We start from the raw sequence: 27,986 nt of genomic DNA, 5'->3' as shown, positions 1-27,986 counted from the left end.
TGCTCTCCAACTTCTGTGGTACTGATAATGGAAGCCAGTTTTGGCCACTCCGCTTTTTTAAACCACACCTACTTCAAACCACTCCCCTATTAACACATTTTTTAAAGACCATACCCACATAACTCCTCACTTACCCCCATGTGGCTTAAATACGATAAAAAAAAAACCCAAAATGACGATCTTAACGAAATTTCCATTTTATATAAAAAATAAAATCATCGAAAATTGCTCAAATGTATTTTTTTTATTTTCTCAAAGAATTTTTTTGTTTTTTTACTATTTAAAAAGGAAAGAACATGTTGTTTATTTGTCAGATTGGCAATAGGCAAGTGGTTGAGATTTTTTTCCCCCGATTCGGAATCGCCGCACACATCTTCGTCTAAATTGTGCTCCGGACGTTTCCTCGCTAAATAAAAAAAGTTGTATTTTTTTTTTTATTCCTTTTCTACGACTACGTTTATTATGATCTCCTATCCCTTCTAACCACGCCCCTTTTTCCACTTGAAAGCACTAGAGACATGAAAAACGGTTAACGGGCAATACTACGGTGAGACAGCGGGGGGGGGGGGGGGAGCTGTATAGGAAAGCATACGATATAGTGAAAAAAAGGGGGATATTGACGATTTTGTTTCCTTTTCCGACAGAGTCTAGTGTTTTTGACCATTTTTCTTTTCTATCTACAAAAAGAAAGAAAATTAAAAAAAAAAAAAACGGAAATGAAAAGACGGGAAGAAGTTGAAAGCCGAATACTGAACATTTTGTAGAGCGTCTTCCGCTCCTTCTCCCAGAATGCTTTGCATTCATTATGCCGCCCAGTGTCCAATCAGCAGACTAGTTTTTTTAATAAAATCAAAAAAAGCTCCTCCTGGTAGCCGGCGGACTTAAAGGCAAAGTTCAGCTTTTATACACTGGAGACAAGGGGGGGAGGGGGGAAACTTTGGCGGATATTTAACGACCCAAGAACAGTCCATTCTAAAAAGTTCAACGGTCCGGTAGATAGCAGGACTCCCCCCAGGGCTGATATTGGTTCGGTCCGGTGGTGCCAAGGTAAAGCCATACACATAAACACATCCCTACCGCCCAATACTATAGCTCCGTGGAGCCTTTTACTGTTTAAAGGGGAAGTAAAGATGTTCACAACAAGTTGAAACCTGCTGCCGTTTCCATACATAAAGCAATGTATCTAACTGGGATTAAAGCTCATATTCTGACCAGAGAAACATTTAAAGGGGATATAAACCTTCAATAGAAGTCTAGCCTTTAATATTGGAGCACGAAGAGAACCCCATCCCCATCTTGCTCCACTCTGACATAGGGAGATCACTATAGGAGCTGATAAACTGTCGTTTAGGGGGCTAGAAAACGGTTTCATGCTGGACTACAGTTCCCAGTATCCTCAGTGTGCTTCAAAGGCTGTAACACTGATGGACGGTGTACGTCCCCCTCTGAAGGTTCTATGGAACATCTATCCATAATATAAGATATCTTCTGCAACTGTCTAGACCAAGCCCAAGACCAAGACCAAGACCAAGACCAAGAAGACCATCTTCCTGCTCTGGGAACTAAATCCTTATTCATTAGTTCATTACCAGGGGGTTGCCAAGCTCTGCGACCAATGAACAAGCTCCTTGGGATCATGGGGGGCTGGTCTTAAGAAGCCAATTGGTTGAACCTAGAGCTTGGCTCAATGGGTTGCATTGAGAGAATGATCTATCCCTTTAAAGCGAAACTACCCCCTACTAGTTACCTCGGATCTGTCCAAGGGCCTCGTGTATCTTAATACAGTCCTGGAGCTCCTCCTCGTGACTTAATATCCTTATATATTCCAGTAGGGGGTACATAATCCCTAATTAAAAAGCTTTAGAACAAAACCACAAGGTTTCGGCAAAGTGCTGCAATACACAGTATCCGGATAAAAGGGGCGTGACAACATCTGACTATATACACGTTATATATAGATTTATAGGGGGGGGACAGAAACACTGAGCTGGTCACAATATGGGCCCCGCTAGACCCCCCAACTCCAGCCTCGGACCCTATTGCTGAAAGACAAACTTTACCAACCCCTTATTGCCAATGAATAAACGGAGGCTGCTGGGAGTAGTAGTTTAGGCGGATAACTGAGACCCATTTACCTCTACAAATTACCACTACTCATCACATTAAAGGGGTGGTTCACCTTTGAATTAACTTTAATACGTTATAGAATGAGCGATTAATAGCAACTTTTCAATTGGTCTTTGTTTATTTAATTTTTTTTAATACTTATACTTTTTGAATTATTTGCCTTCTTCCAACTCATTCCTATTCATATGCCCATGTCTCACTCCTACCACAGCCTGGTCGCTATAGTAATTTGGACCCTAGCAACCGCATACCTGCTCCAAAAGAATTCGAGAGCTGCCGAACAAAAAGTTAAATAATTCAGAGGCCACGCCTAATAAAAAAACGAAGACCAATTGCAAATTGTCTCAGAATATGACTCTCTAAAGGTGAACAACCCCTTTGAGATACGGTGATATAAAACAATCCCCCTGGGGTGAACGTTGGCATGGACTAACTAGAACCCGGGGGTGAAATGTACGGACATATGAAGGAGGAGGACGAGGGGCGTATTGAGCCCCGAGTAAAGCAAACGGGGAGGGGGGGGCAGCCGGAGAGAATTCCTTGTTCTGCCGACAGAAGGGGGATCCGGTCAAGCAGAGGAGACCAACCACAGTTGCTAAGCAACCATACCCTGCCCGAGACTGGCAGCCGCTTTGCACAAATATCCATCATTTGAGAGCGTTCCCCTGGACGTCACTTAAGTCTCCAAAATGCCCCCCCCCCCCCACCTCCAGCGCGAAAGCCCCAAAACGCTCGAGATTACAAAATAATAACATTATAAATTTTTTCCTTAAAAAAAACAGGGGGGGGTGGTGCATTAGGAATGTGTGCAAATAAATCGTTACAAAGGAAGGAAATGGAAACCGAGAAATCTCGCCGGGATTTGGCGTGACGCTATAACGCACACGCGTGGAGCGAATCACTAGTAGCCCTTTCCGGTCTCGCCAAGCAACGGCGTCACGGCTAGGTGTATACTGAGCGGCTACTGGTGCAAGGTGCTATTAAAAGGACAACAAGATGGTTTCTCCCTCCCTTATACCCCCCCCATTTACGTGTGGGGGTGGGATCTAAAGGGAAGGGAGGCAAAGTCATAGACAACCGTATCAGTTGTACTGAGGGGCACTTTGAAGTCTTAACTTGGCCTTTAGTTATTGTTGGTGTTGACCCGTCCGGCAGGAAACAGTGGCGGGGGCGGGGGAAGGTGGTGAGTGGGAGGAGCCATGCTGTGGGCGAGCGAGTGGAGAAGCGGCAAACCCATCGAGTGCTGTTGGAGGGTCGGGGAGAGACCAGGGCTGGTCTGGCCAGGCGAGTTGCCGCTCTGGGACGAGGCGGAGAGACTGGCGGCCGTGCCCGGGCTGCCCGGAGTCAGAGGATTGCCCCCCTGGAAGCACTTTTCCCTGTGGGCTTTCAGCATGTTGGAGAAACGGAAGCGCTGGCCGCACACGTTGCAGGGGTAGGGCTTCTCGCCGGTGTGCGTCCGCCGGTGCCGCTTCATGTTGGGCCGGCTGGTGAAGCTCTTGCCGCAGATCTCGCAGATGAACGGCTTCTCTCCTGCAGGAACAGGGAAAGAGAGAGAATAGGGATGGGGCAGAGAGCGGTCACTGGCGAGACTTGCACATCGCTGCTCACAGCTATCAGCCACTAGCCCCGGGGGCTCCTGGGAGATCCCCCCCGGGAGCATCATGGCCTCTTCCTGTGGCTGGGACATAACAAAAAAACCTGAACATGTTTAATAGAAAGAAAGAAATGGCAGGTTTTTTATAACGGGGCAACTATATGACTGGGCCGACCGTGGGCTGACCACACAGATGCTTATTAAAGGGGAAGGAAAGGTACAAACTCAGTAAGAAAGGTAAATACAGCCATAAGCACTCACAGAAACACTGCAGAGTCCTCTATCAAAAGAAACACAGGATTTCTTGTCTCCTTTTGTGTAAACATGTTCTTCTGTGTCAGACTTCCTCTCTCCTTCAGGGCACGGGCACGAGTCTGCTCAGTTTGCTCCTCTCTCCATCCCAACAGTGCTGTAATCTGAGCTACCAGCAGCCAGAGCTGCAGCAGGGAAGCTACTGAGAACAAGCTAAAATGGCGGCTGTACAGTAATGGTTTCTGCAGAATAAATATAAGGTTCTAGGTGGCACTAATGTGGCGAATCTATTGGCAGTAAAATGCCTTTCCTTCCCCTTTAAGAACAAATGAACTAGTGAGCTGCGTCTTATTGGCAGCTGCCCGAGTTCATTCATTTGCATGATAACGTGCCAGGAGGATGAATGAGGACGGAAAAGGCAATAGATTTTTATGGGACCCTATAGAACAAAAGATTGAAAGGGTTAATGCACTGGGGAGGAACTCTAGGTCTATTTCTATCCAGAGCCCTACTAGGAACCCTGGGTAATTAATATCCAGCTGCCCAGGTACACTCTGATTCTCTGATTGTACTTCCTGCTCAAGGGCTGTCCTCTTTCCAAAGAGCAAAGGGGCGGAGCTTGGACTTAAACAAGGGTCTACTTAGGAAAGCCCGCATTCTCCACCATGCCAACTGGCAACTCCCTTCACGTGCATGGCCGGTATATAGATAATATACTGGGGTTGGTGGGTCACTGCATAATAAATATGGCTTCTTTGGTAGGAGGAGCTGATCTCTGTGTGTACAAAAACAAAAAAGTCCACTCTACAGGCCAAAACTGTATGCCTGACCATGGGAAGGAGAGCAGCCCAGGAGCAGGAAGTACAGAGAATGGGTGCAGGGTAGTTACAGTTAGGGCTAGAGCAAATTGGCCAGGGTTACCCCTTTAGAGACTGGAGGAATGATATAAGGAGAGAAAACGAGAGTGCGCTACGGACGTATAACGAGTGCTGGAAGTGACGGGGGGAGAAGAGCCGCTTTGGTGCTGGGGGGTGGGGTATAAACAATATTAAATGATTGTCCTTACTTTCCTTACCGGTATGGGTCTTCATGTGTTCGTCAAAATACTGCTTCATGTTAAAGTCCTTGCCGCACCACTGACACATGAACTGCTTGTGCCCGATGTGGATGCTCATGTGGGAGCGCAGCTGGTACTTGTACTGAAAGCGCTCGTGGCAGTTCTGCGGGAAGGAACGACCATGTTTCAGGTCACGCAGGAAACCATGCCGGCAGCAGCAACACCGCGCAATTAACACTTGGCCTGAGAAGGGTCTACTTGGGAAAACCCGCATTCTCCACCAAGCAAACTGGCAACTCCCTGGTATAGATAATATACTAAGGTTGGTGGGTTACTGCATAATAAATATGGCTTCCTTGGTAGGAGGAGCCTCTCAACATCACTAGGGCGGGGCCAAGGGATACCATAGCCATAGCAATGGCTCCTCATACTGCTCTATGGCAATAAAAGATTAAAGGGTAACTCCTATGTGAGTGACTGAAATAACGCCTAAGGATCTTACCTCACACTTGAATGGTTTCTCCCCAGAGTGCTGGAGTGAGTGGACCTTGAGGGACATGCTGCGCTTGAACGACTTGCCGCAGGTCTCGCAGGTGAAAGGCATATCCTTTGTGTGCGCTGCGGGGACAGGAACAGAGTTAGTCTCGGCACAGAGACCCCCATACCTTGAGAATGTGATCTCTAAAAGCTGTATGTGTCTCTCTGTTTATATATCTGTCTCTCTGCTGTTCTGACTTCTGAAACAATGTAGCACAGGAAAAAGTTTATATTTGGATTGACATTGCTCTTAAAGGGGCGGTTCACCATTTAGTATGTCACAAAATGCCCTACTCCTAGCAACTTTGCAACTGGTCTTCATTATATACATATATATATATATTTTTTTTTTTTAAATAGTTTTTGAATTATTTGCCTTCTTCTTCTGACTCTTTCCAGTGGGGGTCACTGACCCCGGCAGCAAAACCTATTGCTCTGTGAGGCTCCAGTGTCATTGTTATTGTTACTTTTTATTCCTTATCTTTCTATTCAGCCCCTCCTACTCATATTCCCATCTCTAGTTTAAACAACTGCATGGTTGCTAGGGTAAATAAGGCCATAGCAACCAGAGAGCTGCTACAATACCAAATGGAGGGCCGCTGAACAAAAAGCTAAATAACTAAAAAACCATAAACTAGGTTCGGGGGTTCGGCAGAATCCATCAGGGTGGGTTCGGGGGTTCGGCAGAATCCATCAGGGTGGGTTCGGGGGTTCGGCAGAATCCATCAGGGTGGGTTCGGGGGTTCGGCAGAATCCATCAGGGTGGGTTCGGGGGTTCGGCAGAATCCATCAGGGTGGGTTCGGGGGTTTACATGACAAAAAGTCCCATGATTTTTAGGATTTGGATTCGGTTCGACCCAGAGCGTGGATCTGGCTGAATCCCAAACCCAAACCTGCGTCCCTACGATAAAAAATGACCAATTGCAAATTGTCTCAAATTATTAATGTCTGCATAATATCAAAAGTCAATTTAAAGGTGACCCACCCCTTTAAGAAAAGCCTTCGGCATCCCACCTGCAACTCCCGGCCAGCTCAAGGTGCCACTCACCGACCAGATGCTTTCGGACGTGGGCCATGGTGTAGAACTTCTTCTCGCAGATGTCGCAGGAGAACTTCTTCTCGGCGTAGCCGTGCACTATCTTGTTATGCTCGTGCAGCGACCACAGCTTCTTGAAGGTCTTCCCGCACGTTAAGCACTGAAAGCAGAGATGCGGTTGGTCAGCGCCACAGCTTGTGCTTTATGGAGTTTATCGTTGCAGTTACCTCCTCCACCACCAGGTGGCATTACTCTTATAAATATAATTATATTCTTTAATATAAATGTGCGACAGCGACAGGTGACAGTTGCTGCAGGATTACAGGGGGTTGCCCTAGGGCCGTGATCCCCAACCAGTGGCTCAGGGGCAACATGTTGCTCCCCAACCCCTTGGATGTTGCTCCCAGTGCCCCCAAACCAGGGAGTTATTTTTGAATTCCTGACTTGGGGGCAAGTTTTGGTTGAATAAAAACAAGATTTCCTACCAAATAAAGCCCCTGTAAGCTGATAGGGTGCATAGAGGCCCCTAATAGCCAATCACAGCCCTTATTTGGCTCCTCCATGAACTATTATGGTGCTTGTGTTGCTGCCCAAGTCTTTTTACATTTGACTGTGGGGTTGGGGGCCCCTGCCCTACGGCATGAAGGCACAAACATTTCCGCAGGGTTAAAGCACACAGGCGTTCTGCTCGATGGCTCAGGCCTGCAGTCTGCCATTTGGAACAGAATGTCACCGGTGCGATAGTGACCTTGGTGCATAACAAACAGCAAAACAACCCGTGGGTAGGAACGTGCCACTAAATGTCCCTAAGTACTGCCTGTATCCTGGGAACTGCTCTGGGTACTCACCTGGGGCCTTCTCTGTATATATCATACGTTCCTGCTGAATTGGGCTTAGTACAGGGGAATCCCTATGTGCCATAGTTTTATGGTATCTCTCTGTACAGGCTATGGGCAAACTTAGGGGGCTGTTCCTGCTGAATTGTGCTTAGTACAGGGGAATCCCTATGCTGCCATAGTGTTATGGTATCTCTCTGTACAGGCTATGAGCAAACTTAGGGGGCTGTTCCTGTTGAATTGTGCTTAGTACAGGGGAATCACTATGCTGCCATAGTTTTATAGTATCTCTCTGTACAGGCTATGAGCAAACTTAGGGGGCAGTTCCAACTGAATTGTGCTTAGTACAGGGGAATCCCTATGCTGCCATAGTTTTATGGTATCTCTCTGTACAGGCTATGGACAAATTAGGGGGCTGTTCCTGCTGAATTGTGCTTAGTACAGGGGAATCCCTATGTGTCATAGTGTTATGGTATCTCTCTGTACAGGCTATGAGCACCTATTTCAGTCATAGCGGCTTTCCCAGGAATCCCTTGCGACCAGGACCGGCACCATTTGCACTTAGTAAAAACAGAAATTTCACTCCAGTGTGCATGTCTTGGGGCCACAGGGGAACCCTGGGAAAGTCACCAAGATGGCCCAATCACTATCGGAGTCAGAGGGCTTGTAATATAGGGGCATCTATATAGACATGGGGGGCAGGATATAGAAAGCAGTGGCACTAAAGAGAACAATGAAGGCTCTGGGCAAAGCTGAAGCTGCACAATCCCACTCCTGCCCTTGCTACAATGACAGTCACAGCTGGGGGGCTCCAGAGATGTGCCCTGCATGGGGGTCACCGACAGCCCCCCTGTATAGTGAAGGGAACTCAGGCAGAAAGGTCAGCGGCAGCGGCACGGCGGCTCCTAATGAGAAACGGCACGGCATGCTGGGAATTCACTGGCACCGCCGCTGTCAACTGATCCATCCTTTGTTGCCATAGCTACCAGGCATGGGGGTCACACACGCTCACAAGGCATGTATTGTTACCAGTCAGCTGTCACTGATCTTGTATTCGGAATAATGAAAGCGCATTGCTGATTGGTTGTTATGGTGCCGGGCAGAACCTCAGCTCCTGTTACTGCGTATAACCGCTAAGCACTCTAAAAATATTTTATATACCCCCTACTGTAAATGATAAGGATATTAGCAGTCACTGAGGGGTTCTGTGCCCATATAAAGGCACAAGGCTGCAGGCTGAGTTATACAGGGAACTCTGAGTATCACTCATGTATTATAAGGGATAATGTACCCCCTACTGTAAATGATAAGGATATTAGCAGTCACTGAGGGGTTCTGTGCCCCCCATATAAAGGCACAAGGCTGCAGGCTGAGTTATACAGGGAACTCTGAGTATCACTCATGTATTATAAGGGATAATGTACCCCCTACTGTAAATGATAAGGATATTAGCAGTCACTGAGGGGTTCTGTGCCCCCCATATAAAGGCACAAGGCTGCAGGCTGAGTTATACAGGGAACTCTGAGTATCACTCATGTATTATAAGGGATAATGTACCCCCTACTGTAAATGATAAGGATATTAGCAGTCACTGAGGGGTTCTGTGCCCATATAAAGGCACAAGGCTGCAGGGAACCCTTATGATAAAGGGTAGGAATGGGGCAGGAGGTTCCTACCTGAATGTTCTTTTCACAGTCCGTCTGGTGATGCAGCATCAATTCACTCTCCAGCAGGAACCGTTTGCCACATTTATCACAAATCCGCATCCGGCTGTGGGTGACGTTCATGTGCTTCTCCAGGTACCACCTATTGTTGAACACCCTAGGGCACTTCTTACACGGGAAGTTCTGCTTCTCTTCAAATTTGCCTTTCTGGCCCACCCCATCCTGTCCTCCTTTCTTTTTCCTCCTCCCACTGCCTCCTGCTCCCCTTTGATTTCGAGTTCCTTTGGAACCTTTCGTCAGCTTGGTGGCCTTGTCGTCGCTAGGGGATGGGCTTTCCTCCTCAGCGGAGTTTTCATCCTTGGCAATCTCCTCCGTCTCATCATTGTCCCTGTCCTCCTCCCGCGATTCCTCGTTGTCATCATCGCTCTGCATGCCTTCGTCTTCTTCATCCTCCAACATGTCTAAAAAGTCATCTTCTTCCTCCAGCCCACCTTCCTCCTCCTCGTTCTCATCGTCTCCATCCTCCTCAGAGCCTCGGTCGTCTCCATCCGATCGATCTAGGACCGTTACCGGCTCTGAGGAACCTTTTCCGTCTGTCCCCTTGGAGACATTTAGTGTCTGGTTATTCAAATTGACCTCTACTATTATCTGCTCCCTGTTGAAGGACTCTTGGCTTTCAATGTCCTCTTCAGAGTCTCCTCCTTCGATTTTACAAACCCTCTGTCCACTCCTCTCCTCATCTTTGAAATACTGCTTGGGTGACGATGTGTTGGGAAGATGCCCTTTGGTTACACTGTCCTCTACTCTGACCGAGTAAGGGTCATTCCCTTCCCGTGCATAAATTTTAGTTGGAGGTGCATCCACCTCCTGCTTGATCTCCCTGTAGAACTGCGGTGGCATTACAGTGGGAGTATCATTCCTAGTGTCCTCTGCTTCTAGAATATCATTGGCCATGGACAGGTTTAAGGACCTGCTGTGGATCAACTCCTGACATGACGTAACGATTTCGTTCATTTGCAGCACCGCCGCCGCGTTGAGGACGTCCTGCACGTTGCAGCCGTTGACCAACAGCTTGGAGGTGTAGATGAAGTTGAGGATCTGCTGGAAGCCTCGAGACGTCAGGGCTTCCAAGGACAGTTCCACTCTTTGGAGCTGCTTGTTCTGGGTGAAGAGGGAGTGGAAGAACTGACTGTAGGCAGCGAGGACCCCTTTATGAGCGGGGAAAGTGCTCTTCTGCTGGACCAGGACAATGTCAACATCGCAGAGGTCGGGCTGAAACAGGCGCTGCTCGTTGAGTCTGTCCATGAGACATGTGAAGTGGAGAGCCACATCTTCCACTAGAGAGTACTCCGTGGAAGGGTAGTCTGTTGTCTTCTCAACTATCAACTGTGGGAGAGAGAAGAGGTCATTAATGGCATGGAATTAATAGTAATTGGCTGCAGGCTGAGTTATACAGGGAACTTACTGTATTATAAGGGATATGTACCCCCTACTGTAAATAATAAGGATATTAGCAGTCACTGAGGGGTTCTGTGCCCCCCATATAAAGGCACAAGGCTGCAGGCTGAGTTATACAGGGAACTCTGAGTATCACTCATGTATTATAAGGGATAATGTACCCCCTACTGTAAATGATAAGGATATTAGCAGTCACTGAGGGGTTCTGTGCCCCCCATATAAAGGCACAAGGCTGCAGGCTGAGTTATACAGGGAACTCTGAGTATCACTCATGTATTATAAGGGATAATGTACCCCCTACTGTAAATGATAAGGATATTAGCAGTCACTGAGGGGTTCTGTGGCCCCCATATAAAGGCACAAGGCTGCAGGCTGAGTTATACAGGGAACTCTGAGTATCACTCATGTATTATAAGGGATAATGTACCCCCTACTGTAAATGATAAGGATATTAGCAGTCACTGAGGGGTTCTGTGCCCATATAAAGGCACAAGGCTGCAGGCTGAGTTATACAGGGAACTCTGAGTATCACTCATGTATTATAAGGGATAATGTACCCCCTACTGTAAATGATAAGGATATTAGCAGTCACTGAGGTATTAAAGACATTAAACAGCTGACAGAGAGCTTTAAACAAATCACTTTTTATATAATATTGAAATAGGGACTCAATACCAATTAGAAAGGATATAACTGATGGTTTCTCCATTGTACATGTGCAGGAAACCTGTTATCCAGAAAACTCCTAATTACGGGAAGGACATTCTCCCATAGACTCCATTTGGGGTATTTTCTAGTGAGGCACAGAAAGGGAAAGCTCCCAATCCCTCACTGCTGATCCCAACCCACCCCCGGCTGCACCTCAGTAAGTGCCCCCAATGGTCAATATGGGTCATGTTAAAGGGCAAATAAATTAATTTTACCTACTCCTATGGAAAATGTGCAATTCCCAGTGGCTTGCAGTCCTATCCCAGTTGGCCAAGGGTCTAGAATTGCCAGTCCTATCCCAGTTGGCCATGGGTCTATAATTCCCAGTCCTATCCCAGTTGGCCAAGTGTCTATAATTCCCAGTCCTATCCCAGTTGGCCACATTTCCATAATTCCCAGTCTTATCCCAGTTGGCCACAGTTCCATAATTCTCAGTCCTATCCCAGTTGGCCAAGTGTCTATAATTCCCAGTCCTATCCCAGTTGGCCACATTTCCATAATTCTCAGTCCTATCCCAGTTGGCCAAGGGGGGTCTATAATTTCTAGTCCTACCCCAGTTGGCCAAGGGTCTACAATTCCCAGTCCTATCCCAGTTGGCCAAAGGTCTATAATTCCCAGTCCTATTCCAGTTGGCCAAGGGTCTACAATTCCCAGTCCTATCCCAGTTGGCCAAGGGTCTATAATTCCCAGTCCTATCCTAGTTGGCCATGGGTCTATAATTCCCAGTCCTATTCCAGTTGGCCATGGGTCTATAATTTTTAGTCCTATCCTAGTGGGCCAAGGGTCTATAATTCCCAGTCCTATTCCAGTTGGCCAAGGGTCTACAATTCCCAGTCCTATCCCAGTTGGCCATGGGTCTATAATTCCCAGTCCTATTCCAGTTGGCCATGGGTCTATAATTCCTAGTCCTATCCTAGTGGGCCATGGGTCTATAATTCCTAGTCCTATCCTAGTGGGCCAAGGGTCTATAATTCTCAGTCCTATCCCACTTGGCCATGGGTCTATAATTCCCAGTCCTATTCCAGTTGGCCATGGGTCTATAATTCCCAGTCCTATTCCAGTTGGACATGGGTCTATAATTCCCAGTTCCGTTGCCATGCCCCTCCTTCTCCAAGTACAGAACTTGCTGCCCCAGAGCAACGGATTCTCAATAGGTACTCGCACCTTTACCCTGACACAGGGGGAGAACATTCCTTCCCTGCCCACAGGTTTGAGTTTGGCCATATTGGCCAAGGCCGTCTCCAGTTTGATGCAAGGAAGGATCTGCCAGTACCAGCATTACCATGGCATTGGTAAAATGAACACCCCTCTGTGCCACCCATGAGATAGAGGAGAGTACTAGGGGCAGTGGGACAATTCTATCTCAGTTAACCCCTGTAGGCCCAGGATACAGGGTGTTTTCTGCAGGCAGAGCAATCAAACTGGACCAGTACAGGCAGTACCTGTGTGTGTGAGCCGGCACCCAGAGCAGCAGAACCCCCCACCCCAGACGCAGACAGCAGGTCGGAAGGCAAACAATAGGCGCCATTCATTGGCCGCCGGCATCAGCACAAGGATTCATGGCTCAGCCAAACATAGCCATTTTATTATCTGTCGGCCAAGCAGGGTTTTATATGCACGTAATTCAGAGTTTTAACCTCCCTACGATAGAACCCAGGGGGCTATAAGGTATCAGTAAGCGGCCTCGGCTGAAATTTCGCCAGACTGCACGGGGTAACAGTTGCTATGGTGCCAATTCAGACCGATGCTGTTGAAAGAAGGACAATACTCCAGCTAGGGTCACTGTGATTGGCTGCTGCAGTGTCAGATGGGTGCAGCCAATGGGGAAGCTCCTCAGGGGCAGGTACAGAGCACTAAGGGTGAAGACACACAGAGCTACTAGTAGCAGCTACTTGTTACTGATAATTGTCTCTACGTGTGTTTTAGCAGAGGCAATTCCCAGTACTGTCTATGGCAGGGGATTTTCTGGAGTTAGTAGCTGTGACAAGTAGCTGCTTCAAAGTAGCCCTGTGTGTCTTCCCCCTTAATCACACTTGCCCCTGCTCTTTTGGTCTTCATTATTGATTTGTTTTGGTTTTTAAATGATTTGCCTTCTTCCAACTCTTTAACGTTTTCAAATGGGGGTCACTGACCCCGGCAGCCAAAACACTATTGCTCTGTGAGGCTCCAGTTTTATTGTTATTGTTACTTTTTGTAACTTCCGTTTCAATTCAGCCCCTCCCCTATTCATATAACGGTCTCTCATCCAAACCGCTTACTGGTTGCTAAGATAACTTGGACCCTAGCAACCATATTGCTGGAGAGCTGCTGAACTGAAAATGAAATAACTAAAAAACTACAAATAATAAAAAATAAAGACCAATTGCAAATTGTCTCAGAATACTGCTCACTACATCATACTAAAAGCATAAAGCTGGTAAAAGACATTTCCTTAACTTCCCCTTTAAACAAAATATATATAAGTTGTAAGTCAGGTCATGGGCCAGAAGGAAAGAGGAGGTGGCCGACAGGAAGGGGGTAGCTGGGCAGAAACTCAGAATCCCTTGCAGGCCCGGGGCCGCTCGGCGGGAAGATAAACAGCAAAATTCCGAAGAAAGAGTCAGTTTGGGTCACTGAGTTTCTGCAGCTTGGTGGGAGGATGAGGGACAGAATCTGTGGCTCTTAAGGGGGGGGGGGGGGGGGGCGCTAAAGCTCCAGTAAAGTGTGTGCAAATGGAATTGCTATTGAAAGCAGCCTCTGCCTGGCCCTTTATATTCACTGCTGGCTGAATGGGTATTGGGGAGTTGTATCAGGAGTCAGAACCAGCAGTGCAGGGAAGGGAAAGGGACAGACACAGTGACAGTTACACATAACTATAAACCCAGTGAGAATGAGGAATGAATGGATATTGGGGAGTTGTATCAGGAGTCAGAACCAGCAGTGCAGAGAAGGGAAAGGGACAGACACAGTGACAGTTACACATAACTATAAACCCAGTGAGAATGAGGAATGAATGGATATTGGGGAGTTGTATCAGGAGTCAGAACCAGCAGTGCAGGGAAGGGAAAGGGACAGACACAGTGACAGTTACACATAACTATAAACCCAGTGAGAATGAGGAATGAATGGATATTGGGGAGTTGTATCAGGAGTCAGAACCAGCAGTGCAGGGAAGGGAAAGGGACAGACACAGTGACAGTTACACATAACTATAAACCCAGTGAGAATGAGGAATGAATGGATATTGGGGAGTTGTATCAGGAGTCAGAACCAGCAGTGCAGAGAAGGGAAAGGGACAGACACAGTGACAGTTACACATAATTATAAACCCAGTGAGAATGAGGAATGAATGGATATTGGGGAGTTGTATCAGGAGTCAGAACCAGCAGTGCAGGGAAGGGAAAGGGACAGACACAGTGACAGTTACACATAACTATAAACCCAGTGAGAATGAGGAATGAATGGATATTGGGGAGTTGTATCAGGAGTCAGAACCAGCAGTGCAGGGAAGGGAAAGGGACAGACACAGTGACAGTTACACATAACTATAAACCCAGTGAGAATGAGGGATGAATGGGTATTGGGGAGTTGTATCAGGAGTCAGAACCAGCAGTGCAGAGAAGGGAAAGGGACAGACACAGTGACAGTTACACATAACTATAAACCCAGTGAGAATGAGGGATGAATGGATATTGGGGAGTTGTATCAGGAGTCAGAACCAGCAGTGCAGGGAAGGGAAAGGGACAGACACAGTGACAGTTACACATAACTATAAACCCAGTGAGAATGAGGAATGAATGGATATTGGGGAGTTGTATCAGGAGTCAGAACCAGCAGTGCAGAGAAGGGAAAGGGACAGACACAGTGACAGTTACACATAACTATAAACCCAAGAATGAGGGATGAAGGCCCTAAAATAACCAACATTTATTTAAATGAGCGCATTAACAGGTTATTACAGAAAGGTGGCGCTATGGCCTAAAAATCCTGCCCAGCACCAATCAGCCACTGCCCAAGTTACTAACATGCATTGGTCACAGGTAAGGCCATACAGCCATAAAGCAGGGCAGGACTGCTGCTTACAATGGGGGGATCAGATAGGATCTGTGCCACTGTGACAGAATGCTCTGTTATACAGATAGCTAGAATCTCAGCCATAAAGCAGGGCAGGACTGCTGCTTACAATGGGGGGATCAGATAGGATCTGTGCCACTGTGACAGAATGTTCTGTTATACAGATAGCTAGAATCTCAGCCATAAAGCAGGGCAGGACTGCTGCTTACAATGGGGGATCAGATAGGATCTGTGCCACTGTGACAGAATGCTCTGTTATACAGATAGCTAGAATCTCAGCCATAAAGCAGGGCAGGACTGCTGCTTACAATGGGGGGATCAGATAGGATCTGTGCCACTGTGACAGAATGCTCTGTTATACAGATAGCTAGAATCTCAGCCATAAAGCAGGGCAGGACTGCTGCTTACAATGGGGGGATCAGATAGGATCTGTGCCACTGTGACAGAATGCTCTGTTATACAGATACTAGTTACTATGGGGGTAATGAACCTTACAAAATTTGTAACCCACCCCAGCAACCCAGTAGCATTTGACTGTAACCTGGTTGCTAGGGGTTACTAGGCCGGACTAAACCAATTTACCCTAGCAAGCAGTAGTCAAAATGAGAGACTTGTGCACGATAGAAGAAAGGAATAATAAAATTTAAGAAAGGCAATAAAATTGCAGCCTCACATAGATATTGCTTATTGGCTGCCGGGGTCAGCAACCTCCATTTAAAAGCTGGAAAGAGAAAGAAGAGGAAAGGGAAAACAAAATAGGGGAAGTTATGAACAGAATAAAAACAACAAAATATTGCTTTCTGGCAGTCAGAACTATGGAACCACTACGTCGCATTTACTTAAATATTTTGTGCCTTTCCTGAGCAACTTTGCAGTTAGTCTTGGTTTGCAGATTCTAAAACATATTATTCTCTGTCTCCCTGGCCTGCAACTGAAAGTGCTGATCTCACCCATTTATCTTCCATTTTGTCTTGTTACTAGGGTAATTATGCCCTAGCAACCAGGCATCAGTTAAAGGACAAGTCAACCCAAAATTTTATTTTTTGCCTATAATTCTAAGCAATTTTGCAATTGTTTTTTGACTTATTTGTAGCAGCCTGACAGACCTGACTCGCTGGGGGAGACTGACCCCTGAAACAGTGTAACACAAGGCAGCAGCCTGACAGACCTGACTCGCTGGGGGAGACTGACCCCTGAAACACTGTAACACAAGGCAGCAGCCTGACAGACCTGACTCGCTGGGGGAGACTGACCCCTGAAACACTGTAACACAAGGCAGCAGCCTGACAGACCTGACTCGCTGGGGGAGACTGACCCCTGAAACAGTGTAACACAAGGCAGCAGCCTGACAGACCTGACTCGCTGGGGGAGACTGACCCCTGAAACACTGTAACACAAGGCAGCAGCCTGACAGACCTGACTCGCTGGGGGAGACTGACCCCTGAAACAGTGTAACACAAGGCAGCAGCCTGACAGACCTGACTCGCTGGGGGAGACTGACCCCTGAAACAGTGTAACACAAGGCAGCAGCCTGACAGACCTGACTCGCTGGGGGAGACTGACCCCTGAAACAGTGTAACACAAGGCAGCAGCCTGACAGACCTGACTCGCTGGGGGAGACTGACCCCTGAAACAGTGTAACACAAGGCAGCAGCCTGACAGACCTGACTCGCTGGGGGAGACTGACCCCTGAAGCAATGTTTTCTTTTATTAGGCAAAAATTATTTTGGGGTTGACTTGCCCTTTTAAATCTTAAGTCTAACAGCTGCACAACAACAACAACAATGAATAAAAAAGCCAAACCATTCAAACAGAAAAATGAAGCCCAAATGCTGATCATCCCAGAACACCACTGTCTACTCTACGTCATAGTAAAAATGTATTTTGAGGCTAACTTCCCCTTTAAAAGGTGTTCTGTTGTGTGGAAATGTTGAACACATTGATATCCAATGAAACGGCTATGAATAACCATGAAGCCCCAGTTCCGCGGGTGCATTAATGGCACTTACAGGGTTAAGGCTACTGTTCTGCAGAAGGGAAGCTGCAATGAGTCACAGGCGACTCATACACCCGGCCCCGGCTATGCCCCTGTTCATGAGTCGCAACACACCCTGACCCTAACCCACCATGGTTGTCTGTCATAATTTATATGCCGGTGCCCAACTCGGCCATCTTTGATGTCATCTGAGGAGGCGGAGCACAAGTGAGTATATAAATAAGCCAATGGGCAACAACTGCCAGATAACTGGGGGGGCACAAACATCACAGACGGAGGGCTGCAGACAGAGTTCAGGCCACTACCTGCCTGTGACCCAGTAAAGCTGTGCCTTGCCGGCCAAATCCTGCCCGAGCTTCAGGTTTTGGGCCAGCCCACAAATCACTACTGCTCATATTAAAGGGGTTGTACCCCTTTAAATTAACTGTTACTACGTTGTAGGGAGCGCTATTCTGAAACAATTTGCAATTGTTCTTTACCATTTATTATTCATGGATCTCGTATTTTTAACTTTTTTGTTTTGTTTAGCGACTCTCCAGTTTGGAAGTTCAGCAGCTCTATGGTTGCTAGGCTCCCTACCCTAGCAACCAGGCAGTGGTTTGAATGCGTCAACTGGAATATAAATAGGAGAGGGTCTCAAGAAAAAAGATACATAATAAAAAGTAACAATGAAATTGTAGCCTCACAAGAGCAAAGTTTTTTTTGGCTGCCGGGGTCAGTGACCCCCATTTGAAACCTGGAAATATTTTATATTATATATATATATATATATATATATAAATATAATGATAATGAAGACCAATTGAAAAGTTTCTAGGAAATACACATAATATATTTACACACACATTATTATATATATACCCTTACTTGGCCCACGTTGCCCCCCACCTCGGGCAGCAGCGATATAAACAATAGAAACACATAATAAAGCAGTTCCCTATCACTATAATGTACTCTGGCAGCAGTGTGCCTTTAATTGCTGTACATCAGGAAGTCAGTAGCAGCCGGAGGGCCATTATTAGCCCCTCGTTAGTGCGAGACCACCAAACAGTGATTAGCGTGGGAGCTCGTTATGCGGCTAATGATCAGGCAAGCACTAAAGACCATATAAAGGAAGCCTGGAATGATTGGCGCCACAGACACTCGCGCCAGCACATCCCTTTAATGATGCACGTGGGCCAAGGCTGGCATGAAAGTTACAGATTGTGACTAACGGGGAACACGTGGCGGCTCTGTGCCTGGGTACTGGGAAGATTTATAGGGGGGGTGCAACAAGCAGGTACCAGGAGCACCGGCACATAAGCAGGAGGAACCCCCTGCCCTCCAGCCACAAATACAAACAATAATGACAAGAGCTGCTGCGACACAGCAATAACACAACGTGGGGGGTGGCACGTTCCAATGGGGGGGGCACAGAAAGGGCATGGAAAGGTTACTATGTTTGAGCGAGGGCACTGGGGACATCATCATTATAGGCGAATGGGAACGCACACTGTCACCCCCCCAGCAGCGCAACAAGTACAGGTTGTACCCAGGTATGGCATATACACACATATATATCCCTCCCATGGGCACAGAAATGCCACACACTCCAAGCATGAGCACAAGCATGGCACACACATCCCAATGGCACAGACATGCCACACATATCCCATTGGCACAGACATGCCACACACATCCCATTGGCACAGACATGCCACACATTTCCCATTGGCACAGACATGCCACACATTTCCCATTGGCACAGACATGCCACACATATCCCATTGGCACAGACATGCCACACATATCCCATTGGCACAGACATGCCACACATATCCCATTGGCACAGACATGCCACACATATCCCATTGGCACAGCTATACCACACATATCCCATTGGCACAGCTATACCACACATATCCCATTGGCACAGCTATACCACACATATCCCACTGGCACAGACATACCCCACATATCCCACTGGCACAGAAATACCCCACATATCCCATTGGCACAGACATACCACACATATCCCATTGGCACAGAAATACCCCACATATCCCATTGGCACAGACATACCACACATATCCCATTGGCACAGAAATACCCCACATATCCATTGGCACAGACATACCACATAAATCTCATTGGCACAGATATACCCCACATATCCCATTGGCACAGACATGCCACACATATCCCATTGGCACAGACATGCCACACATATCCCATTGGCACAGACATGCCACACATATCCCATTGGCACAGCTATATACACATATCCCATTGGCACAGACATGCCACACATATCCCATTGGACAGCTATATACACATATCCCATTGGCACAGACATGCCACACATATCCCATTGGCACAGACATACCACACATATCCCACTGGCACAGACATGCCACACATATCCCATTGGCACAGACATGCCACACATATCCCATTGGCACAGACATGCCACACATATCCCATTGGCACAGCTATATACACATATCCCATTGGCACAGACATGCCACACATATCCCATTGGCACAGACATGCCACACATATCCCATAGGCACAGACATGCCACACATATCCCATTGGCACAGACATGCCACACATATCCCATTGGCACAGCTATATACACATATCCCATTGGCACAGACATGCCACACATATCCCATTGGCACAGACATGCCACACATATCCCATTGGCACAGACATGCCACACATATCCCATTGGCACAGACATGCCACACATATCCCATTGGCACAGACATGCCACACATATCCCATTGGCACAGACATGCCACACATATCCCATTGGCACAGACATGCCACACATATCCCATTGGCACAGACATGCCACACATATCCCATTGGCACAGACATGCCACACATATCCCATTGGCATAGACATACCCCACATATCCCATTGGCACAGCTATATACACATATCCCATTGGCACAGCTATATACACATATCCCATTGGCACAGCTATATACACATATCCCATTGGCACAGCTATATACACATATCCCATTGGCACAGACATACCACACATATCCCATTGGCACAGACATGCCACACATATCCCATTGGCACAGCTATATACACATATCCCATTGGCACAGCTATATACACATATCCCATTGGCACAGCTATACCACACATATCCCACTGGCACAGACATACCCCACATATCCCATTGGCACAGAAATACCCCACATATCCCATTGGCACAGACATACCACACATATCCCATTGGCACAGAAATACCCCACATATCCCATTGGCACAGAAATACCCCACATATCCCATTGGCACAGACATACCACACATATCCCATTGGCACAGAAATACCCCACATATCCCACTGGCACAGACATACCACACATATCCCACTGGCACAGACATGCCACACATATCCCATTGGCACAGACATACCCCACATATCCCACTGGCACAGACATGCCACACATATCCCATTGGCACAGACATGCCACACATATCCCATTGGCACAGACATGCCACACATATCCCATTGGCACAGACATGCCAACCATGCCAATGCCACACATATCCCATTGGCCACAGCCATATCATGGCACAGCTATATCCATCCCATTGGCACAGACATGCCACACATATCCCATTGGCACAGACATGCCACACATATCCCATTGGCACAGACATGCCACACATATCCCATTGGCACAGACATGCCACACATATCCCATTGGCACAGACATGCCACACATATCCCATTGGCACAGACATGCCACACATATCCCATTGGCACAGACATGCCACACATATCCCATTGGCACAGACATGCCACACATATCCCATTGGCACAGACATGCCACACATATCCCATTGGCACAGACATGCCACACATATCCCATTGGCACAGACATGCCACACATATCCCATTGGCACAGACATGCCACACATATCCCATTGGCATAGACATACCCCACATATCCCATTGGCACAGCTATATACACATATCCCATTGGCACAGCTATATACACATATCCCATTGGCACAGCTATATACACATATCCCATTGGCACAGACATACCACACATATCCCATTGGCACAGACATGCCACACATATCCCATTGGCACAGCTATATACACATATCCCATTGGCACAGCTATATACACATATCCCATTGGCACAGCTATACCACACATATCCCACTGGCACAGACATACCCCACATATCCCATTGGCACAGAAATACCCCACATATCCCATTGGCACAGACATACCACACATATCCCATTGGCACAGAAATACCCCACATATCCCATTGGCACAGAAATACCCCACATATCCCATTGGCACAGACATGCCACACATATCCATTGGCACAGACATACCACACATATCCATTGGCACAGACATACCACACATATCCCATTGGCACAGCTATACCACACATATCCCATTGGCACAGGCATGCCACACATATCCCATTGGCACAGACATGCCCCACATTTCCCATTGGCACAGACATACCCCAGACCCTGGGGGGGGGGCATTAGGGACACAATGGGATCCTGCACACAGGAATATGGGGGTACCATGCAGGCAGAGGGGGGGGTACCATGCAGGCAGAGGGGGGTACCATGCAGGCAGAGGGGGGGTACCATGCAGGCAGAGGGGGGTACCATGCAGGCAGAGGGGGGGGGTACCATGCAGGCCGAGGGGGGTACCATGCAGGCCGAGGGGGGGGTACCATGCAGGCCGAGGGGGGGGTACCATGCAGGCAGAGGGGGGGTACCATGCAGGCAGAGGGGGGGTACCATGCAGGCAGAGGGGGGGGTACCATGCAGGCAGAGGGGGGGTACCATGCAGGCAGAGGGGGGGGTACCATGCAGGCAGAGGGGGGGTACCATGCAGGCAGAGGGGGGGGTACCATGCAGGCAGAGGGGGGGTACCATGCAGGCAGAGGGGGGGTACCATGCAGGCAGAGGGGGGGTACCATGCAGGCAGAGGGGGGGGTACCATGCAGGCAGAGGGGGGGGTACCATGCAGGCAGAGGGGGGGGTACCATGCAGGCAGAGGGGGGGAACCATGCAGGCAGAGGGGGGTACCATGCAGGCAGAGGGGGGTACCATGCAGGCAGAGGGGGGGAACCATGCAGGCAGAGGGGGGTACCATGCAGGCAGAGGGGGGGGTACCATGCAGGCCGAGGGGGGTACCATGCAGGCAGAGGGGGGGAACCATGCAGGCAGAGGGGGGGAACCATGCAGGCAGAGGGGGGGGTACCATGCAGGCAGAGGGGGGGGTACCATGCAGGCAGAGGGGGGGTACCATGCAGGCAGAGGGGGGGTACCATGCAGGCCGAGGGGGGTACCATGCAGGCCGAGGGGGGTACCATGCAGGCAGAGGGGGGGGGGAGCCTGACAGTCTGTGCCCAGCTGCAATGACACAAAGAGAGACAGTGTAACCCTTGCATGCCCAGCCTGCATCCCTCCAGCCGTCAGTGAGGTAGAAGTGCCTGTCAGTTGCAGTTGAGCAGCAGCCGGAGGGCCGCAGGGAGCGCACCGAGCCCATTGTCCCTGAGTGGGGGCACCGAGAGGCCCGATCCTGCCTTTGCCAATAACAAGCTGGGGGTGAGAGGGATGGGGGGCTGTACCATTTTGCTGCAGTGCTGGGGGGAGGCGAGAAGTCCTGACGCTCAGGTGCCGGCACTGGGCCTTTATTCTCCATGAACATGGAGCGACTGTGCGTGCCCCCCTCCTCCTCCGCTGCCTCTTATTGTCCTGTACGTTCCGCTCCTCCGCCGCATCCTCCTGCTGCTGCCAGCGCCATGTTCCATTCCCGGCCCGGAGGGGGGAGAGAGACAGAGGAGGCGGGGGTCTCTCTCAGGCTCTGTGGGTGTGCTTGCCAGGGCCCGCCGCTCATTGGCTACCCCGCATCACGTGGGGGCTGGCGCCTGGGATAACTCTCTCCGCCACTCCCCCCTTAAAGGGACAAAGTGAGGGGGCGGGGCTATGGTATCGGGGTTTTGCGGCGGGGAGCCAGGAATGTTGGAGGAGAGGGGGGAGGAAGGGGTGTGTGAGTGACCCAGCTCCATTGTATGGGCTCTGGGCCGGAGTGGGTGCGAGGGACCGCTAGTCTGGGACGGATACTGCGCTTGTGTGTGGGACAGGGGGCATTCTGTGTGGCGGGAACTCACCCCGGGTCCCCTAGTGCAAGGGGGATCACTAGTGACAGCCGGGGGGCAGGCAGGGATCACTAGTGCCAGCCGGGGGGCAGGCAGGGATCACTAGTGCCAGCCGGGGGGGATCACTAGTGCCAGCCGGGGGACAGGCAGGGATCACTAGTGACAGCCGGGGCGCAGGCAGGGATCACTAGTGACAGCCGGGGGGCAGGCAGGGATCACTAGTGCCAGCCGGGGGGGATCACTAGTGCCAGCCGGGGGACAGGCAGGGATCACTAGTGACAGCCGGGGCGCAGGCAGGGATCACTAGTGACAGCCGGGGGGATCACTAGTGACAGCCGGGGGGGATCACTAGTGACAGCCGGGGCGCAGGCAGGGATCACTAGTGACAGCCGGGGGGGGATCACTAGTGACAGCCGGGGCGCAGGCAGGGATCACTAGTGACAGCCGGGGCGCAGGCAGGGATCACTAGTGACAGCCGGGGGGGATCACTAGTGACAGCCGGGGCGCAGGCAGGGATCACTAGTGACAGCCGGGGCGCAGGCAGGGATCACTAGTGCCAGCCGGGGGACAGGCAGGGATCACTAGTGCCAGCCGGGGCGCAGGCAGGGATCACTAGTGCCAGCCGGGGCGCAGGCAGGGATCACTAGTGACAGCCGGGGCGCAGGCAGGGATCACTAATGACAGCCGGGGCGCAGGCAGGGATCACTAGTGACAGCCGGGGCGCAGGCAGGGATCACTAGTGACAGCCGGGGCACAGGCAGGGATCACTAGTGCCAGTCGGAGGGCAGGCAGGGATCATTAGTGCCAGCCGGGGGGGATCAGTAGTGCCAGCCGGGGGGGGGGGGGATCACTAGTGCCAGCCGGGGGACAGGCAGGGATCACTAGTGACAGCCGGGGCGCAGGCAGGGATCACTAGTGACAGCCGGGGGGGATCACTAGTGACAGCCGGGGCGCAGGCAGGGATCACTGGTGCCAGCCGGGGCGCAGGCAGGGATCACTAGTGACAGCCGGGGCGCAGGCAGGGATCACTAATGACAGCCGGGGCGCAGGCAGGGATCACTAGTGACAGCCGGGGCGCAGGCAGGGATCACTAATGACAGCCGGGGCGCAGGCAGGGATCACTAGTGCCAGTCGGGGGACAGGCAGGGATCACTAGTGCCAGCCGGGGCACAGGCAGGGATCACTAGTGCCAGCCGGAGGGCAGGCAGGGATCATTAGTGCCAGCCGGGGTGCAGGCAGGGATCACTAGTGCCAGCCGGGGTGCAGGCAGGGATCACTAGTGCCAGCCGGGGCGCAGGCAGGGATCACTAGTGCCAGTCGGAGGGCAGGCAGGGATCACTAGTGCCAGTCGGAGGGCAGGCAGGGATCACTAGTGCCAGCTGGGGTGCAGGCAGGGATCACTAGTGAGTGGGTGTGCTATAGCTGCTTTGTGTGTGGTGCCCAGTCACTAACTATTTAACAGTGCAAGGGAGGGTTAACTTGCCCTTGGCTCCAACGTTCACACATGACATCCTGGGTGCCTTTACTGCCCTGCTAATGTAGGGTGTAGTGGGTGCTAGTGACTTAGTGCAAGCTTCTATTGTTTCCTGGCAGCTGCCCTAGCCCTCCCTAATGTTACCCCCCCTAGTATCAAACCCCCCTCAGTGTCATAACCCCCCCCCCCAGTATTATACCCCAGTGTCAACCTCCCAGTGTCATACCCCCCTCCCTAGTGTCATTCCCCCGTGTCAACCTCCCAGTGTCATACCCCCCCTCCCAGTGTCATACCCCCCCTCCCAGTGTCATACCCCCAGCTTATAAAGAGTAATGGGAGGCGTGGCCTAGTGACCACCAGGAATGAAGTTGTTGGCCAGTCATACATTACTTAAGTGGAATAGACTTACTGGCGACCATTGGTTCCAGGAAAGATCGTTTGTTTTTCGTTTTCCTTTGATACCTTAGCGGAGTCGTTAGATATGCAGGTAAAAACTATAGAATTCTACCCGTCTGATGATTCAGCTTTACCCTATTATAGTCTGTGTGTGTATGGGCAGCTTACGTTTGCTCATAGCCTGTACAGAGAGATACCATAAAACTATGGCACATAGGGATTCCCTGTACTAAGCACAATTCAGCAGGAACAGCCCCCTAAGTTTGCTCATAGCCTGTACAGAGAGATACCATAAAACTATGGCACATAGGGATTCCCCTGTACTAAGCACAATTCAGCAGGAACAGCCCCCTAAGTTTGCTCATAGCCTGTACAGAGATACCATAAAACTATGGCACATAGGGATTCCCCTGTACTAAGCACAATTCAGCAGGAACAGCCCCCTAAGTTTGCTCATAGCCTGTACAGAGATACCATAAAACTATGGCACATAGGGATTCCCCTGTACTAAGCACAATTCAGCAGGAACAGCCCCCTAAGTTTGCTCATAGCCTGTACAGAGAGATACCATAAAACTATGGCACATAGGGATTCCCTGTACTAAGCACAATTCAGCAGGAACAGCCCCCTAAGTTTGCTCATAGCCTGTACAGAGAGATACCATAAAACTATGGCACATAGGGATTCCCCTGTACTAAGCACAATTCAGCAGGAACAGCCCCCTAAGTTTGCTCATAGCCTGTACAGAGAGATACCATAAAACTATGGCAGTATAAGGATTCCCCTGTACTAAGCACAATTCAGCAGGAACAGCCCCCTAAGTTTGCGCATAGCCTGTAGAGAGATACCATAAAACTATGGCACATAGGGATTCCCCTGTACTAAGCACAATTCAGCAGGAACAGCCCCCTAAGTTTGCGCATAGCCTGTACAGAGATACCATAAAACTATGGCACATAGGGATTCCCCTGTACTAAGCACAATTCAGCAGGAACAGCCCCCTAAGTTTGCTCATAGCCTGTACAGAGAGATACCATAAAACTATGGCAGTATAAGGATTCCCCTGTACTAAGCACAATTCAGCAGGAACAGCCCCCTAAGTTTGCCCATAGCCTGTACACCATAAAATGGTTATAAATTAATGTCTATATAAATAAATAAATGCTGATATAGGGAAGGCCTGTGTTCCTAGGGGTTAATGGTTTTATAGGTTAATGGTATTGCCGTCCGCTGGGCCCCATTAGTGCTCATTCCGACCTCTCAGCAGGGGGGGATATTGTGTTCCCAGTAGGCATGGTGATGGCAGTCACTGGGAGAATTCCGCTACCTGCTGGTTATGTATTACTCAAGGTGCTTGAATGGGTTAATCATTGCCATGGGGGGGGGGGTGTTTGAACAAACACAGCAAAGAATGGGTTAATGATTACTGGTAAGTGCTGCTGTTAATGGCCATGAAGGTGAGTAGAAATGCTGTAGGTAAATAACTAGGATCTATAAGGTATTTACTGTATGGGCAAGTAGGCAGTGTGTGCCAGCTGTACCCGGGCAGTACCCACAGGATTCGCTTGCACAGCTCCAGCCCATCCAATCAGTTATTAGCAATTCCCTGTGTAGGGCGTTCCATCCCCAACTGCCTTGGCACTGTCTGTGCTGCTGGCGGAAACTCCTCCGCACTCTCAGGCTATGGGTGCCCGTGGCTCTCCCATGGGAGTCAGTACTCATATGCCACATGCTCTTGTAAGCTCTTTTGGGCAGGGCTCCCTTCCCCTCTTGTATCGGTTATTGATTGCTTTATATGTTACTCTGTATGTCCAATGTATGTAACCCACTTATTGTACAGCGCTGCGGGATATGTTGGCGCTTTATAAATAAATGTTAATAATAATACATTTCGTCTGCACCGATTCATGCAATGATCAAATAGCGCCCTCCAGTGGCCAAATAACGACGAGGTGGGGGCTCATGTTTGCCTGGAATTATGTTTGCGGTTACACGAAGCAGATACAATCACACCGGGATGGCATGGAGGGTTCAAATTTATACACAATATTTTGCTAAATTGCAAGGTGCCACCGCATGAATTGGCCCATAGTAGGCTACACAGTGGTTGGGCAAAATGTAGTCTGTGCCCCTCTGTAACGGCCTCATCCAGCACAATAGACTGTACACCGTGCCCGGGCCCCTCTGCCCAGCAGAATGGAACATAGAGCGCCCGTGCCCCTCTGCCCGGCAGAATGGAGAGTACAGTGTGTGCCCGTGCCCCTCTGCCCGGCAGAATGGAGAGTACAGTGTGTGCCCGTGCCCCTCTGCCCGGCAGAATGGAGAGTACAGTGTGTGCCCGTGCCCCTCTGCCCGGCAGAATGGAGAGTACAGTGTGTGCCCGTGCCCCTCTGCCCGGCAGAATGGAGAGTACAGTGTGTGCCCGTGCCCCTCTGCCCGGCAGAATGGAGAGTACAGTCTGTGCCCGTGCCCCTCTGCCCGGCAGAATGGAGAGTACAGTGTGTGCCCGTGCCCCTCTGCCCGGCAGAATGGAGAGTACAGTGCGCGCCCGTGCCCCTCTGCCCGGCAGAATGGAGAGTACAGTACGCGCCCGTGCCCCTCTGCCCGGCAGAATGAAATGTACATACAGATCGTATCAA

General features: G+C 49.6%; 1 protein-coding gene across 2 annotated transcripts; it reads right to left on the bottom strand.

Moving 5' to 3' along the window:
• Positions 1–225: 225 nt before the first annotated feature.
• Positions 226–23,202, bottom strand: zbtb47 (zinc finger and BTB domain containing 47). 2 transcript variants are annotated; one of them, XM_004915585.4, is made up of 6 exons: positions 22,947–23,202; positions 9,116–10,489; positions 6,616–6,763; positions 5,533–5,648; positions 5,040–5,193; positions 226–3,657 (listed from the first exon to the last, which is right to left on the bottom strand). In XM_004915585.4, the coding sequence occupies exons 1-6, from the start codon at positions 22,947–22,949 to the stop codon at positions 3,251–3,253; spliced, it is 2,202 nt and encodes a 733-aa protein (XP_004915642.1). In that variant the 5' UTR covers positions 22,950–23,202; the 3' UTR covers positions 226–3,250. The 2 variants fall into 2 exon arrangements, with proteins under 2 accessions (XP_004915642.1, XP_002939359.1); XM_002939313.5 differs by having other exon boundaries at positions 5,049–5,193.
• Positions 23,203–27,986: the final 4,784 nt, after the last annotated feature.

The sequence above is a fragment of the Xenopus tropicalis genome, chromosome 6 (assembly GCF_000004195.4).
Source record: "Xenopus tropicalis strain Nigerian chromosome 6, UCB_Xtro_10.0, whole genome shotgun sequence".
Taxonomy (NCBI): Eukaryota; Metazoa; Chordata; class Amphibia; order Anura; family Pipidae; genus Xenopus; species Xenopus tropicalis.
Note: the sequence above shows the minus strand (reverse complement) of the source record. Positions and strands in the feature narration are given on the sequence as shown.